The 17302-nt window shown below is 43.5% G+C and overlaps 1 protein-coding gene across 1 annotated transcript; it reads left to right on the forward strand.

Moving 5' to 3' along the window:
• Positions 1-27: 27 nt before the first annotated feature.
• On the forward strand, positions 28-11865 carry LOC138968940 (uncharacterized). The gene is made up of 3 exons (XM_070341619.1): positions 28-1353; positions 2727-10535; positions 11015-11865. Exons 2-3 carry the CDS (start codon positions 2751-2753, stop codon positions 11087-11089), a joined length of 7860 nt encoding a protein of 2619 aa, XP_070197720.1. The 5' UTR covers positions 28-1353; positions 2727-2750; the 3' UTR covers positions 11090-11865.
• The last annotated feature ends 5437 nt before the right edge of the window (positions 11866-17302 follow it).

A 17302-nucleotide genomic window follows, 5' to 3' on the forward strand; every position in this document is an offset into this window, starting at 1 on the left:
CATTCAATTCTTCATCGCTGGACACAGAGTCAACCATTGAATTATTTTTGTATTTTTGACTCACCAGAGTTATTGTTGAGTATAAGGATTCAAATGTGTCCGTCGGTATGGACGGCCGTCCGTCTGTCCGTCAGTGGACAAAAAAACTAAACGTTGAGGTTATCTCTGATGGGTTTTTTAAGCTAGACCTCTTACACTTTGCACACTTTTAGGGTTTGATGATCTCACAAAGTGACTCCAGTTTGGTTGACCCTCGTCAATTTTGGGGGTCACAGCGGTGTCATGTTCGTTTCATAAAAACTTAACGTTGAGGTTTTCTCGGGTGTTTTTGAAGCTAGAGCTTTGAATCCTTGCACACTTCTAGGGTTTGATACTCTCCCGATTTGACATAAGTTTGAATGACCCTCGTCAAGTTTCGGGTTCACAGGGGGTAAATTTGTCGCTTGCGACCAAGCATGATAGCAAATCTGGAGCTGACATGGGCCCTATAAGTTGCAGCCAATTACATACTTCGCTTTGTGAGTGTTTCAGGCTAGCCGATTCATTGGCTGCCTCGTCGGCACCATTACTTTACGTGTGTGGCAATCACTGGGCCAGTAAAGCCAGTTATTACCGCTATTGGGCCATCAGTTGTCAAAGAAACTGAGCTGCCTGGGTCATTGCCTTGACCTATGTCAACTTGAGGTCAGCATATAATTTTCATCATCCTCTCATTTGGTTACTGGCGCAGAAGGGGTTTTACACAAATAAAACTCATGATGACGTCTGACATAGTTTGCTAGTGACGTGTCTTTTTGTGCATGATGTGGTGATCTACCTGATCTAAATTTAGATCCAAAAATAGGCCAAGGACCGGCGGGTCCGAGTTAGAAATTAATTCGTAAAAAAATTGCAGTTCTTGACTCCTTGCATGGAAGTCAATGAAACTTGGTATTTATTCAAAGGGATAGACGCCTGAGGTATGACTAAAAGCCCTAGGGGCTACGTGCACCTGGATTTGACAAGTTCAGTATCTTTTAAGTCAAATGTTAAAGTTTCTATCACACACGCACGCACAGACAGACAAAAGTTAGCATCGCAAGACGTGAGCCAAAAACAGAAATTGACGTCATTCAAAGATGACGTGTTTTTAAAAAAAACTTATGACGAGTTTATGATTGTCTGCTCCTTCAATAATGGATTCTTCAGAGGTGTGTGAAAGCCCTCTACAGAATGTTTGTCTACCGCCCTAAAATACTGTGACAATGGGCTAATCTGTACCATTTTAACAAAACGGACAAAGGACAATGGACACTATTACAGAGTGTGCTGCAGTGGCAGTGGTCTTGATCCTTGACATGGAAGAATGAAACGGTATGAAAACATTGATGCAATGTGTGTGTGTGTGTGTGTGTGTGTGTGTGTGTCACTGACACTGTGTGTGTGTGTGTGTGTGTGTGTGTGAGTGTGAATCTGTGTGTGAGTGTGAGAATGTGTGTGTGTGTGTGTGTGTGTGTGTGTGTCAATCTGTGTGTGTGTGTGTGTGTGTGTGTGCCTGCGAGTAATGCCTGTCATTAGTGTGACTGTGCCTCTCTCAGCTCTGCGATTGCTCTTCCGTGGCGGTGTCCGTTCGTCTTAGTGTTTGTGTCGACCAACAGAGACTGGGAACGCTCGCACATACATCTCACGATGTACGGTACAATTTATGCATGATAATTTGCTGACGTATTGCTTTACTTTAAAGAGTCCCCTTTGCGAGTTAATCTGCTTTCACTTGATAATTATATGCCGGTAATCAACATTGGTAAGAGTATTTCGAAGTCGACGAGCACTATTAGATATTCATGTTTTAATAAAGACACATTGGGGAAAGGCAGGGCTCCCCAATCGGTGCTCCATGCGCACTTTACACACTACAAGCCGTAAAAACGTACCAGAAACTTCCGAGACGTATTCAAGGTGAAAAGATCGAGCGGGTGACGGAACGCACTAAATGTGTCATCACGCGTACTGTCGGTAGTGTCAGAAGACTGCAGGCCCGGACACCCCCCCCCCTCCCCCGCTCCCCCCCCCCCCCCCCCCCGACAGCAAAAAATATGCTTAACATTTGGTCAGTTTGTTTTGCCTTTATAACTCATGACAAATACTTTCAGAATGCGCCAGATTGCACTTATTTTAATCTAGATTTTTAAACAATACCGACAGGGGCATGCCCCCGGACCCCCCTAGAAGGTTCAGGTGCATCGCACCCTCAACTAATGTTCCCCTACAACAATTGGGAACCCCCCCCCCCCCCTCACCCTACTTCGGTTCTGCCCTGTGCATAATATGCTAATGTTAGCACCAAAGCATGTTTCGAGCTGGAAAAAAAAGTGGGGCTGCTGCTGATACAGATGTAGCTGTGCCCGTCTAAGTTTAAAGTTCACTGATGATAAGCACAAAAGCACGAATGACGGGCTACCTTGGCGATGAACGAACACAGTGCCACAAATGGCGTCAAGTGAAGCGATGGAGGGTGGACCACACCACCACCAAAAAGTGGACATAACAGACGTGCGGACAGACAGATAGACGGACAAACAGAGAGACGCACGAATAATGACATACTTAACAAACAAAAATCAAAAACGTGTTACAAATTAAGCCACTAAAACTTTTTGTAAGACTTCTCACCATTCTCATTTATCTTTTATGCCATTAAATAAACATGTTTGTGGAACCCAGTGACACTGCAGAATATTCTTCAGGCCAACAGGTGACAGGAGCTGCCCATGGAGTCCAAGACGGGCAAGGATGAAGACCCGAAGCAAGTGACAAAATATATCTCCAGGACAAAGCGACGATCGCCTAAGGTCAGGGACAGTCGCACAGATTTGCACAGTGGGCCTTCCACAGATTATGTCCTAGAACCTCCAAAACGCACTGTTAGAGCCTCTCCCAAAACGAGAATGAAACGCGCACATAAAGAGGCGCCAAAAGACGCGACAATCGACGCAGATGGGAATTCTAGCAGGGACGCACGGAAGAACAAAAGTATGGAAGCACACGAGGCTACCAACGCCACCAATGCACCCAAGAAAAAAACGACCACCGACGCACGCGAGCACACTTCTACCTCTCACGCACACGAGAACGCTGCCAGCAACACTCGCCAAGGCGCTTCAATCGGCTCGCAAACGGGCACACTCCAGCGGCCTGGGAGAGTCGCGTCCGCCGGGCAGGTGCAGAGGAAATCCTTGATCCAAACTGTGTTGGACACGGCAGTGGACTCCATCACCAGCGTCCTGGCGAGAGGCAACTCAATGAACAGCAGCTTGTGCAGCAGCTTCTCGGACGTGGCCAGCAAAGTTGGCGAGGAGGCGGACGACGAACACGAGGAGAACTTGAGCATGAGCCGCAAGGTCGCCAAGCACAAGGTGCTCAAGCACCACGTGTCGCCTCGAATGGATGACTGCGACTCCTCCGAGGAGAAGATTGACACATCCAAGGGGACTGTCTTTGCTGGGAAGCTGAGGTACCCCCGGACACCCACACCAATATCCCCCCACAGCGGCAGCTCTATGGACGTGCAAATCCAAAACCCGACCAGTCTTTCCACTGTGCTCTTGTCCAGCTTCAATATGGCGGACTTTGATACAGAGACGAGCACCCCAGAACTGCCCGCCCAGCAGCAGGCTCAAGACGTAGAGAAGGGAGGTGTCCAATTGAAGACGTCTCTGGGAACTGTCACCACCATGGATTCTTCCACAGATGCTCATGCTTCTTCCGAAACAAAGCAGAAACATTTTGACCGCTCTGCAAACGCAAAGCAGGAGTTCTCTGATGGGGAGACCAATAACGAAACCAGCTTCTGCAGCTATTCTGGAACTGCCAAGCAGAAATTGTCTGATGAAGGGAAATATAAGAAGGAGGACCAACATGGACACAAAGCTGCCCACACACAGGAAAACATTCAGAATCAGCAATTTTACAATGGCACTGTATCTGACTGCTTGCAAACCAATGTGAATAAAAGCTGTAGCTCAGGGGAATATTCAAAACTGACAAAGGAACATGTTTGCAGAGTAGACACTGCTCACAATAACGGTCTGGACGGTTCGGAAAACATCCATAAATCGCGCAGGGAATCCACAAAGACATTGGGTGATACCAAGACAGAAAAAACACATACATCTTCTAATAGCAGTGGCATGGTCGAGACCGCCGAGGGATACTATGATGAAGTTTGCACTGAGGGCCATATCAGCATTAAGACCACAAAAGCTTGCCCTTTAGCAACAAGCGCTGGTCAGAGGGATCAAAACACCACATGTGTTATTCCTAGTTTCTGTCACTTAGAGTTTGATGAATTATCAACAATGAACTGCACCTTGGAGGGGGGCTGTCATGACGCTGGAACTCCATTGCCCAGCCATGATGAAAAAGGCAGAAAAAAACCGAAGGATATCAAGAGTCAAGGACTGGCCCGTTCTCAGCAAATCGACTTTCAGGCCACCTTCGAAAGAATTGAAAAAAATGCCTACCCTTGCACCATTCCTAGTATACGCGACTTAGAGGGTGTTGACATATCGCCTATTTGTATTAAAATGAGGACAAAAGTCAACCCGTACCCAGAAGCCACAGACATGAAGAGAAAAGGGTTACATTCAGATCCCCACAGTCTGAAAAACTACATTTCCGACGACCCTGACATGACATCAAAAGAGATCTCCTTAACTTCTTTAATCAATGAAAGAGACCCTATGCTGTACAGCTCTCCAGGCAAAACCAGTTACAGAATGCCGAGTGTTTCACTCACACCCAACAACTCGAGGTCAAGCGAAAGAGAGACAACCGGCGGCCAAAGTCCTCTTCCTCTTCTCACCAAAAGAGAGGAGCCTGTGGCCTATTCGTATGAAGAATGTGCCAGTATTGGCGATAGTCTTGATAATAAAGGATTATACAACGTTACCGAAAATCAACCCGAAAGCGAACTTCCAAAATGCTCAAATTATGAAGAGGTTGGACTGAAGATTCGTAGAGTTAGATTTTCAGATGAGTCTGTGGACAAGAACGGTTTTGCCAATTTAGTACTACCTCAAACGATCTCACAAGACGCTGGTGAAGCTGGGCCTACAATGAATCGCAGAAGAGCAAAAAAGTCCATCATTAAGAATAAGCATGCCAGGAACCATCCGCCAAACCCTGCGGCGTATAGCATACGGGTGGGCGCTCTCAACAACAGGCACCAGCTTTTTCCTACTTTGAACAATAATGACAACCCACAACAAAACCAACAGTTCCCAGAAGGCCCAGGACCACCCAACAGAGGGAGCGTCCTAAACTGCCAGTACAAGACTGGAAGCAACTGGGAAGTGCACCAGAAGAGCTTGGACAACATGCACAACAGCCTGCTAGGTGACCTCTACCACAGGAGACTCGCGGGAATGCACGGATCGTTGTCAACCTTGAACGAGAGTCTCGCAAGACAGAACATATCCTACCTACACAACATGCACATGGGCAGGCGAGGCGTGCGCATGCTGGGTCGTAAGATACGCCTGACACCAGGAGACATGGCTTCGCGGGTGGTGTGTTCGGACAGGCAGTCTGTTCCTCCTGATTTCATGCCGGAGTGTCCACCAGTGATTCGCGAAGCAGATCTCGGTGAAGGACCACAACTTCCTAAAACAGAGGGAAATGATGAAATTTCACAAGCCGATGACCAGTGCAAGGGCACGAAAGACAACGTTACAATTAACAACGATAGCAAAATAGAAAAATTACCACCGCTTCCAAAACAAGTGAAGCTCTATCGTCTAGGCCAGCTTTCTCGCAGCCTGTCAGCCTCTGGTGAGAATCGCACCATAGCAGAAAAGCAGAACCTGGGTATCACGTCCAACACAATTCAAATCAATGCAACTGTGCCATCAGCAAAAGAACAAAAACATCAAAATAAAAATAAAACTGTTGGTCAGCAGCCACCTTCAAAAGCTGAAAGCTCTGTGAAGAGCTGCAGCCAGATTGAGGAAACCTCCGCAAAGGTCCCCGCAAAGATCCCCGCAAAGACCACAGCAGCATCGTCTCAGATGAGAGGGCAGGGTGGTTCTCGCTGTGTCATCACGTGTCACATCACAGGAAAGGGGTCCATCAAAGCCCTCACCAAGCATAAAGTGGCCATTGATCTCAGTCAGGTGCTGGACTGGAAGTTTACGTCTCACAGTGCTGAGGTCTGCAAACAACGCCCTTCGGGTGAAGGGCAGAACAAAATTCCTGGTCTCTTACCAAAAGAGCCATCCGATGGTCGCAAGGTTGATTCATACCAGAACAAAACCGAGCCACACAGCAAAAGCTGTGAAATGACTGAGCAACAGCTAGACGTGCCATATATCAGTGAAACACAACAAACAAATTCGGCAGAGTTAAACGAAAGTAACAAGAGTTCCATAAAGGACATGCAAGAACACATACGCTGCAATGATCTAACCCAGAGCCCTGAAAACACATCAAGCGATGCTGGTCATTCCTACCAGTCTGCTGATGGTATAAACCTTCGTTCAAAGAAAGCAAGGCCTCGGAAGAGAAAGACGCGAGATCAAAGCGTGTGTTTGCTGTGTGCAGCTGAAATGAGGGAACTTCTTGCCACTGCTGAAGATCCACAGTCTAAAAAAGAGGATGCTGTCAAGCAGAGAAATTCGTCTCAGCAAAATATCTGCCTTTGTAATCGGCTTGATCAAACTGAGAACTGTAGCTTGGACAGAAATATACCAGGCAGTGAAGCCAATGCGAAACTAAGCAATCATCTCCCACAGACCTCAACACGAGCACCACATCCGGCAGACCGAGTCAGCTTTACTGATGAAGGAAAGAAGGATGAAGTGGGTTTATGCCGGCGATGTGGGGGAGACGGCCAGATCAGCAAAACGCTGTCGCCCAGAGAAGTTCGAGAGTATGAGCGAGCGTGTCAAACACGTCTTCCGAAAAGGAGAATAGCCATCCTGCAGGCACACCTTGCCCAGTCTGTAACATCAGACAATAAGGGTCATGAAGGTCCAGCTCTTCACAGCAGAATGCAAAATGAACAGTGTACTCATACCAGCTTGCCTCCGGTGATGATCAATGCTTCTTCTCTTGGTTCACTCCAAGAACAGTCGGATCATCTAATTGAGATCACCTTGCAGGTTGCGGCCAACAAACAGTCCTTCGAGGCAATACAGAAGACCATGAAAGAAGGGATTAAGGCCATGAAGAGTTCTTCACCAATCGGGAGATCTGCAAGGAAGACGGAGCCTCGCGGGAATATGATGCCAGTCACTGATAATGATGCAGCCAACTCACCTGAATCGACATCGACAACTCATGCGCAGCCGGTACGAAGTACTGACACAATTGACCAGAATTCCACATCTGATACTGTAAATAACGAGGAGGTAGAGTGGGAAAAGAATGTTCTCGCGGGTGGAGTTGTCTGGTACAGACCTTTCAACAAAGATACAAACCATTCCAAGACCGAAACAGCTTCTGTAGATGTGGAAACTGAGGAATCAGCACTTCTAGACCCTACAGACGCAGACAACCCTGAAATACCATTGCAACCAAGGGACGATCAACTGTCTACAATGATAGACAAACCTGAAAATACGACCTCAGAAGCAAGAGGAAAGCAGCACGCCTTTGGGGTAGGGGAAACAATAACAGACAATCAACATCCTACAGACGTGGTTGATGCTGAACACAGAACAACAGCAACAGGCGACCAGCAGCTCAGAGGTGAGGGTACTTCAGACCTCACATCAACAGAAAGCATACAGCAAGAGGAATCCACAGATTCTGACCAGGACAACCAGCGTTCTGATGCAGAGGATGGATCTGTTCTGCGATTCATCTTTTCCACTCAGGTTATCAATATGAAGTCTGCAAGAGAGTCCAGTAATGGTATATTTGTATCGGAAGGAAGTGTTACCCCAGAGGAAAGGGAGACTGCTGTTCTCTCCAAAACACAGCATAAGTCTAAGAAAACTAAAACGAGCAGCGAAGACTCCTTTCACTCATCGGATGATACACAAAGTGAAGACGAACTGACGCTTCAGACGATAATGAACACACTTGAGAGCATACAAACGGGACTTTCAGATGAACCAGTGCAGTTTGTAAACAACCCAAGACAGCAAACAGAAACTGAAAACTGGCCAAAGTACCATCACCAGGAAGCAGCTATGGAAGCAGGTGATGTAGTCGAACAAGCTCTCTATGGCAGTAGACCAAGGGATTTTTACAGGCTGAAATACGCATTTCATCCCCGACAGTTTGCAGGAGGAATCTTTCAGTTCGTCGACAGCATTAAAGAAGAAGAAGAAGAAGAAGAAGAAGAAGAAGAAGAAGAAGAAGAAGAAGAAGAAGAAAATGTCATCGGAGAAGAAACTTTCACTGAGCACGAAGCACGTATGGACATCCCAACCAGCAAGAACACAAAAGGAAAAAATAAAAAAGATGAACATCGGCACGAGCGCAACGAAAAGGACAGAACGAACAACAATAAGGAAACCAAACTCCCCAAGAAGGCACTTCCGCAAAAAACAAACCCCAAGCAAAATGAGACAAAATCAACTAAAATAATCTCTGGAGACAAATCTGAACGCAACAGTGATCCAAAACAACATCCACAGATAAAGAAACACAAAGCCATCTCCGGAGCTAAATCTGAAGGCAAAACGTTAGATCACGCTCCACGCACTCACAAGCTAAAAGTAAAACCAATCAAACCCAAACGACGTCCAAGCCCTCAGAACCAACAAGCAGAACAGCCGGAACCAACTTCACGCAGTTGCAGCATTAAACTAAAGAAAACAGAGCAAACTGCACGCATTCACAGACACAGTCTAAGACAGAAGACGGAACAACTTGCGCTTTGTCACAATCTAAATGCACCAAAGCTCGAAGACCCTCGTCACCCTCACAATCTAAAAACAGCAAAGGCGCAAAACCCTTCACAAATCCACAGACAGAAAGCAGCAAAGCCAGAACACCTTCCCCAAGTCGTGAAGTTGCCACCCGAAAAAAACGCCCCTGTTTCTGCTGCTCCAATGGGCGTAGAATTGAAAGAGCAAGACAGTCGTAAGCAAATCCATAGTCAAAATGCAGCAAAGCTGGAACGACCTCCAGACACAGCGAGTCCAAAAGCGATGAAGCTGCTCAGCAAGAACGCCCCCGTCTCTGAAGCTACAGTGAAAGAGGAAGAAGCAAAAGATTACAAGAGAGATGAGCAATCACACAGTCAAAAGGACGAGAAGCCACCTCAACCTCGAGGCACACTAAGACCCGAAGCAGTGACCTTGCCAACCAAGCACAGACCCATCTTAGAAGCCCTGGTGGTTGAGGACGCGAATGAGCGCATCAATGGTCAACAAAAAGTGAAGACCAAACAACCCCTAGACACACACAGTTCCCAAGTCGTGAGCTTGCCAGCCAAGCACACACCCACTTCAGAAGCCCCAATGTATGATGGAGAAGTAAAGAAGAATCACTACACTGTGCGCGAATATTCGGATTTGTCCAGATTTCCACCACAGATGACCAAGGTCTGGAAGCACACGATTAAGACGGTCAGAAACTTCGCCAGCCATGATCCCAGGCAGGTCACGTCTACGTCCAACATCCATGGGAAGGTCTCAGCCCACAAAGCCTTCCTGCAAAAGATTCCTGCTGATCTGCTGCAGGCGAAAGGCAAAGCTCATCAGAACCAGGGCGTAAGCAACACAAAGACGAGTGAAACTTTCCTTGAGCGTAGAAAGGAATACATCTCTCCGAAACTGAGGATAGGCTTTTTAACTTCAGTCTTGCGTCAAAGAGACCATGCTGAAAGCGAGAAGGTAGTCGCTGGTGACGGCCATGTAAAGAAAGATGTTTCGACGAAAGAGGAGACGGCGTCGCATCAGGAGTTGCGACTTGCTCCTTCACAAAGAAACGCCCCTGGGAAAACTAAATTGAATTCTTTCAAAACTCGCAACCAGAGGTCACGAGAACAAGCAGGTGACCACTTTCCACACGCAACGCCGAACTTGCAGTTGTCAATCTGGAAGTGGTTAAAACATGAAAAGAGTCCGGTTGACAAAGATTTCTCTTTCGTTGGGCACACGGAGTTGAGCGATGGATGCAGCGAAAAAGCTAACGACAACGACAACGAGGAAGAAAAGGAGGAGGAGCCGGAGGTGGAGGGGGAAATTGGTGACATCCCTACCAACCCGGACTGTTCATTGCCCGCCATCCTCACGGACACTCCTGGCACTACCATCATCCCCTTAACCGCCAGTACTGACAATGGCACGTCAAGCAATTTAGACATTTCTACCGACACAAAGTCTGACAATTCTATCACCACGTCCAGTCTCACCACAGTCTATTCGTGGGCATCCTACGATACGGACGGATTCATTAAAGAACTGGAAGACATTATACGCTCGCAGAACGTGTCCAACAACTGCGGAGACGAACAATTACATGTACAAGTGGACTCTGATGTCTCTAAGGTCGATACCTTCGACTTTACACAAGGCACGATGACAGAGCTTTGGGAAACGGTGAGTGACGTGCTTGTTTTATTCTCTGATTTTTTGTTTTACCTGTGTGTGTGTGTGTGTGTGTGTGTTTGTGTGTGTGTGTGTGTGTGTGTGTGTGTGTGTGTGTGTGTGTGTGTGTGTTTTTGTGTGTGTGTGTGTGTGAGTGTGTGTGTGTGTGTGTGTGTGTGTGTGTGTACTTTTGGGCGTGCTGCTGGATGTCTTTTGGCGCCTGCCGTATTTGTGCATGTGTCTTCATGTGTTTTGATGAAAGATGTCGTAACACAGTGACATTGTGGTTGATTGACAGACAGACATTGAGAAATGACACACAGAGACTGACTTCATCGTTAACGTTTGAAAGTACAAATAACCCAGAACGTCTTTCTGGAGAGAAAAGAAGAGGGTGTTCAACGCCCTTCGTTCAAAGTCATGACTATTGCATGCGTGTTTACCACACATTTCTTTCTTACTCTTATTTTTTTTAATGGTTGTCTTTTCAGGGCGGATCAGAATCAGAGGAAAATGAGGGAACATCTCGACCGGGCAAGACTGAGGAAAGCAGAGGGGACCAATAAAGGCCGTTTAGTAAAATGAGCAGCCATTTGACATCGTGACGTGACTGACTGCGCTATTACCACGTCTTGGTCATAAATCAGTAGAATTGTCACAACTGTTATGTTTTCTTTGGGGTTGGTGTTGGGGGGGGGGGGGGTTTAGTGTTTTAGAAGAGGACAAAAAGACTCCAAGCAACAAAAACTGTGGTGACAAGAAAGTGCGATTCAGTATTTTAGGACCAACCGGCCTAACTGTAGTTTAATCTGAGAAGAAAACAAATCAGCCTTATTTTCACAAAGCATTAACAGTTGATAAAGATGCGAGTTTACAGCGAATAGATCTTGGAGCCACAATATATTTTCACTGATATTTAACCTAATTGGCTTCAAAATTGACTGGATCAAACGCCTACTACGGTACATGTTTTAGCTTCCTTACAATTATTAGGGGTTAGAAGGCAACTGCCAGGAGTAAGTATTTAAATCATGCCCATCCAATCTCTCTATCAAAGAAGGACTGTACTTCAATTAAATAACAGGTCGCGTAAGGCGAAAATACAACATTTAGTCAAGCTGTCGAACTCACAGAATGAAACTGAACGCAATGCAATTTTTCAGCAAGACCGTATACTCGTAGCATCGTCAGTCCACCGCTCGTGGCAAAGGCAGTGAAAAGAGCGGGTTAGTAGTTGCGCTGAGAAGGATCGCACGCTTTTCTGTACTTCTCTTCGTTTTAACTTTCTGAGCGTGTTTTTAATCCAAACATATCATATATGTTTTTTGAATCAGGAACCGACAAGGAATAAGATGAAAGTTTTTAAATTGATTTCGAAAATTTTATTTTGATCATAATTTTTATATATTTAATTTTCAGAGCTTGTTTTTAATCCAAATATAACATATTTATATGTTTTTGGAATCAGCAAATGATGAAGAATAAGATGAACGTAAATTTGGATCGTTTTAAGAAAAACATTTTTTTTTTTACAATTTTCAGATTTTTAATGACCAAAGTCATTATAATTAATTTTTAAGCCACCAAGCTCATATGCAATACCGAAGTCCGGCCTTCGTCGAAGATTGCTTGGCCAAAATGTCAATCAATTTGATTGAAAAATGAGGGTGTGACAGTGCCGCCTCAACTTTTACAAAAAGCCGGATATGACGTCATCAAAGGTATTTATCGAAAAAAAAAAACGTCCGGGGATATCATTCCCAGGAACTCTCATGTAAAATGTCATAAAGATCGGTCCAGTAGTTTGGTCCGAATCGCTCTACACACACCGACACGCACAGACACACACACATACACCACACCCTCGTCTCGATTCCCCCCTCTACGTTAAAACATTTAGTCAAAACTTGACTAAATGTAAAAACTATGATATGATACTAATTTCACGTGCTCTGTACAATGCGTGTTTTTATTACATTTAGTCAAGTTTTGACTAAATGTTTTAACGTAGAGGGGGGAATCGAGACGAGGGTCGTGGTGTATGTGCGTGCGTGCGTGCGTGTGTGTGTGTGTGTGTGTCTGTGTGTCTGTGTGTGTGTGTAGAGCGATTCAGACTAAACTACTGGACCGATCTTTATGAAATTTGACATGAGAGTTCCTGGGTATGAAATCCCCGAACGTTTTTTCATTTTTTGGATAAATGACTTTGATGACGTCATATCCGGCTTTTCGTGAAAGTTGAGGCGGCACTGTCACGCCCTCATTTTTCAACCAAATTGGTTGAAATTTTGGTCAAGTAATCTTCGACGAAGCCCGGACTTCGGTATTGCATTTCAGCTTGGTGGCTTAAAAATTAATTAATGACTTTGGTCATTTAAAATCTGAAAATTGTAAAAAAAAAATAAAAATTTATAAAACGATCCAAATTTACGTTCATCTTATTCTCCATCATTTTCTGATTCCAAAAACATATAAATATGTTATATTTGGATTAAAAACAAGCTCTGAAAATTAAATATATAAAAATTATTATCAAAATTAAATTGTCGAAATCAATTTAAAAACACTTTCATCTTATTTCTTGTCGGTTCCTGATTCCAAAAACATATAGATATGATATGTTTGGATTAAAAACACGCTCAGAAAGTTAAAACAAAGAGAGGTACAGAAAAGCGTGCTATCCTTCTTAGCGCAACTACTACCCCGCTCTTCTTGTCAATTTCACTGCCTTTGCCATGAGCGGTCGACTGACGATGCTACGAGTATACGGTCTTGCTGAAAAATGGCATTGCGTTCAGTTTCATTCTGTGAGTTCGACAGCTACTTGACTAAATGTTGTATTTTCGCCTTACGCGACTTGTTCAATGATCCCATCAGTTGCTGTTGTCAGTTCAACCTTTGCATGAATCGGATAATTCAATTCTTCACCGCTGAACACAGTCACACATTATTGACGATTTTGTTGTCAAAGTCCTTTGTGATTTGATATGGCGTGAACAAGACACAACCAAACTGATGACATTATTTCCGAGTGCTCTAGTCTCGTTTTACTGTATATCCTCTCTCTCTGTTTATTTTATTATTACACAAAAAGTTTTGGTCGGTGAAAAATATCACACTTGGTTCAACCGGGTAACAGAAAACAGATGTTTCCTTTGTTTTCCCTCTCACACATTGCATTGGAGTGAACAGTCTCGACCTTCGTGACAAGACACAGGATTGTGGCTTCCATGCTTCATGGGAGGTAACACCTACATGTAGCCGCTTATGTGAGGGGTTGCTTCCCTTACACCATGTCCTGCCTTTTTATATTTAGTCAAGTTTTGACTAAATATTTTAACATCGAGGGGGAATCGAAACGAGGGTCGTGGTGTATGTGTGTCTGTGCGTGTGTGTGTGTGTGTGTGTGTGTGTGTGTGTGTGTAGAGCGATTCAGACTAAACTACTGGACCGATCTTTATGAAATTTGACATGAGAGTTCCTGGGTATGAAATCCCCGAACGTTTTTTTCATTTTTTTGATAAATGTCTTTGATGACGTCATATCCGGCTTTTCGTGAAAGTTGAGGCGGCACTGTCACGCCCTCATTTTTCAACCAAATTGGTTGAAAATTTGGTCAAGTAATGTTCGACGAAGCCCGGACTTCGGTATTGCATTTCAGCTTGGTGGCTCAAAAATTAATTAATGACTTTGGTCATTAAAAATCTGAAAATTGTAAAAAAAAATAAAAATTTATAAAACGATCCAAATTTACGTTTATCTTATTCTCCATCATTTGCTGATTCCAAAAACATATAAATATGTTATATTCGGATTAAAAACAAGCTCTGAAAATTAAATATATAAAAATTATTATCAATTTTTTTTTTCGAAATCAATTTAAAAACACTTTCATCTTATTCCTTGTTGGTTCCTGATTCCAAAAACATATAGATATAATATGTTTGGATTAAAAACACGCTCAGAAAGTTAAAACGAAGAGAGGTACAGAAAAGCGTGCTATCCTTCTCAGCGCAACGAATACCCCGCTCTTCTTGTCAATTCCACGGGCACTGCCTTTGCCACGGGCGGTGGAGTGACGATGCTACGAGTATACGGTCTTGCTGCGTTGCGTTGCGTTCAGTTTCATTCTGTGAGTTCGACAGCTACTTGACTAAATATTGTATTTTCGCTTTACGCGACTTGTTTTCAGCTGATTCCGGCGTCTTTTTTTCCCGCATGTCAGTTTACCGTTAAAAATTTTTAAAAAATAAACTGCTTGGGAATTGACCTGCAGTAGTGTATTTCAAAAAGCGAACTAGTGTATGCGAAAGAATGTGTGTGCGTTTGTTTGCGAACGAAAAAACAAAATTGCACCAGGCTAGTCCTGTTCAATTAAAAAAAAAAAAAAATCCAAACCTTGAGAACAAACATTATTTTCTCTCCGCCCAACTTTTCTAATCTTTTCAGAATCATCGCCCAAGTCAGCATTGGCTCATATTCTAAAGCCAGAAAGGATAGTTTACAACGACTCTACTTCCACCAACAAAAAAACACACAGCCCATTGTTGGATCAAAATATAACTTCAGGAATGAAAGCTCAGTTTTTAAACTCGGGGAAAAAACCAATGCTTTGGAATTAAGATTGCCCTTTAGGTTTGTCCAACATTTTCCCTGTGCATTTGTTTTTGGAAATTCAGGAAATCTGTAAATTAGGATTTCCCAGTGGGAACTTTGATCCGTGTCACGTGAGTTGTGTAAATGCTTAAAATTAACTGTAATCAAGCCGTTAATCAGCACCTTCTATTTCTCGATTTGTATGGAAGTAAACTAGCTGTGAGCTGTATCCGACATCTCCAGACAGCATGAGGTGGAAACAATCATCAGAGATTTCCAATAATTCACCAGCGCAACTTTACACCAAAGTACCTGTATTGGAAACAAAATCACCTAGCCATTTTACGCAGTAACTTTTGTTTCGACTTTTAGTTTTGGTTATTAATTTTATTTTTGGTGGCCGTTCTGATCTTTACTAGTTGGTTTTTGTATCACCAAGCATGATCAGCGCATCATGCTATGGTCAGTGTATCGAGTGCACACCCACACACAGCTTCTTCGTTCATGAGCTGAAACTCCCACGTTCACTCGTGTGTTTTACACAAGTGGATGTTTTCGTGTATGACAGTTTTTACCCCGCGATTCAGGCTGCATACGCCAATTTTGAGGGAAGCATGCTGGGTATTTTCGTGTTTCTGTAACCCACCGAGCTCTGACATGGATTACAGGATCTTTTCCTTGTGCACTTGGTCTTTTGCTTGAGTGTACACACGAAGGGGGATAAAGCACTAGCAGGTCTGCACATACAGGTTGTCTGCAAATTATTGAGAATCACAATCAGTGTTTCACTTGTAGTAACTGCAAAATTAACAGCACAGAAATGTTTCTCATATGAAATGAAAGAAGACAGTTTTCTCTACTTGCACAATGAAATAATGTAACTGTATGTCGTCTTCCCTATTCTCAGTTCGACAATTACCGCAAGAGACATCGGGGCTCCAAAAACTTGTCCGAAATTCAGTGTCACACCTACTGAAGTAAAGACAGCTTCGCGTAATATTTTTCGATGAGTCATCATATTTTTTTGGTTCTAGTGGTCGAATAGAACCCAATAGTTGCAGAGAAAGTAATTTTGTTCATACAATTATATTAAAACATTCTTTTAACTGGGATTTCTCGAGAAATCTGCTAACATTTTAGTGTCAGGATCTATTATGGCTTATTGTGCTGCATGGAATACAGGTTAGTTTCATACCTAATTTATGCTATGAGAAAGGACGTTATATCATGGCTTAAAAATAACATGTTATGTTTATATTTTGCCCGGGATACTCATGTAATTTGCTTGGTACTCGTGACACACCAACTGCAGGACGGTATTTTGAATTTGGTCATAAATACTCAGCAGTATAGTTGATGGAACTGCTGACAATATCATGGAAAAAACATTGCGAACTTTCAATTTAAACCATATCATTGCACTATTAATGGTTCTTAAGAGTGCAGTGGACAAGCAAAAACGCATTCTGTGTGTGATAACTTTCAGAAAATTTGACGAAATAATGGAATTTTCTTCTGCTTCAACCTTTTAATTTACGTTGAGATTGTTATCTTGCACACTGCCACACTTGCTAAAAATAATCAGTCCACTGGCAATCAACTTAATTTCCTGGTTTTGTCAGAGTGCAATGCGAAGAACAGTCACCCGTGGTAATTTTTTGTTGAAAATCTGGGTCACATCCCTCTCGTTTGTATCATGCGCGCGAGTTTTCACAATATCGACTCAAAATGTATGCTTATTTGCAGAGAAGGGTGTCATATGCTGTAATTGCAACCTTTTATTTTAAAATTGCTTCATTGTAACGTGTAAAATAAAACAAGTTTACAAAAATTTTTTACAAAAAGGGCAATAACTGTTGTCTGGTGCGACCAAACAAAGATACTTCTCAAATCTAACATGGTTTTTTAGATAGAACAATCAATAAGCTTTACATTGATATATACACTATGCCTTGACTCATATATGTTGCGAACATATACCACTTGTTTGAAATCAAGGCAAAATTCTCAATAATTATTAGACGATCTGTAAGTCGACCTGGGAGATAGGAAAAATATCCACACTAAACCCACTAGGCGGACACGACCTAGATTTTAACTCCAACATTCCGATTAGGAGCACAGCCCCTCGTCATCCACACACAGCAACTTCAGCCACACAAAAATAAAACACACAAGATCAA

The sequence above is a fragment of the Littorina saxatilis genome, linkage group LG6, assembly GCF_037325665.1.
Source record: "Littorina saxatilis isolate snail1 linkage group LG6, US_GU_Lsax_2.0, whole genome shotgun sequence".
Classification (NCBI taxonomy): Eukaryota; Metazoa; Mollusca; class Gastropoda; order Littorinimorpha; family Littorinidae; genus Littorina; species Littorina saxatilis.

Bases quoted from the DNA above. Each gene is read 5' to 3' on its own strand.
- LOC138968940 (XM_070341619.1), top strand. From the start codon at position 2,751: ATGGAGTCCAAGACGGGCAAGGATGAAGACCCGAAGCAAGTGACAAAA. The intron at 10,536-11,014 runs GTGAGTGACGTG...TTGTCTTTTCAG, and splicing joins TGACAGAGCTTTGGGAAACG to GGCGGATCAGAATCAGAGGA.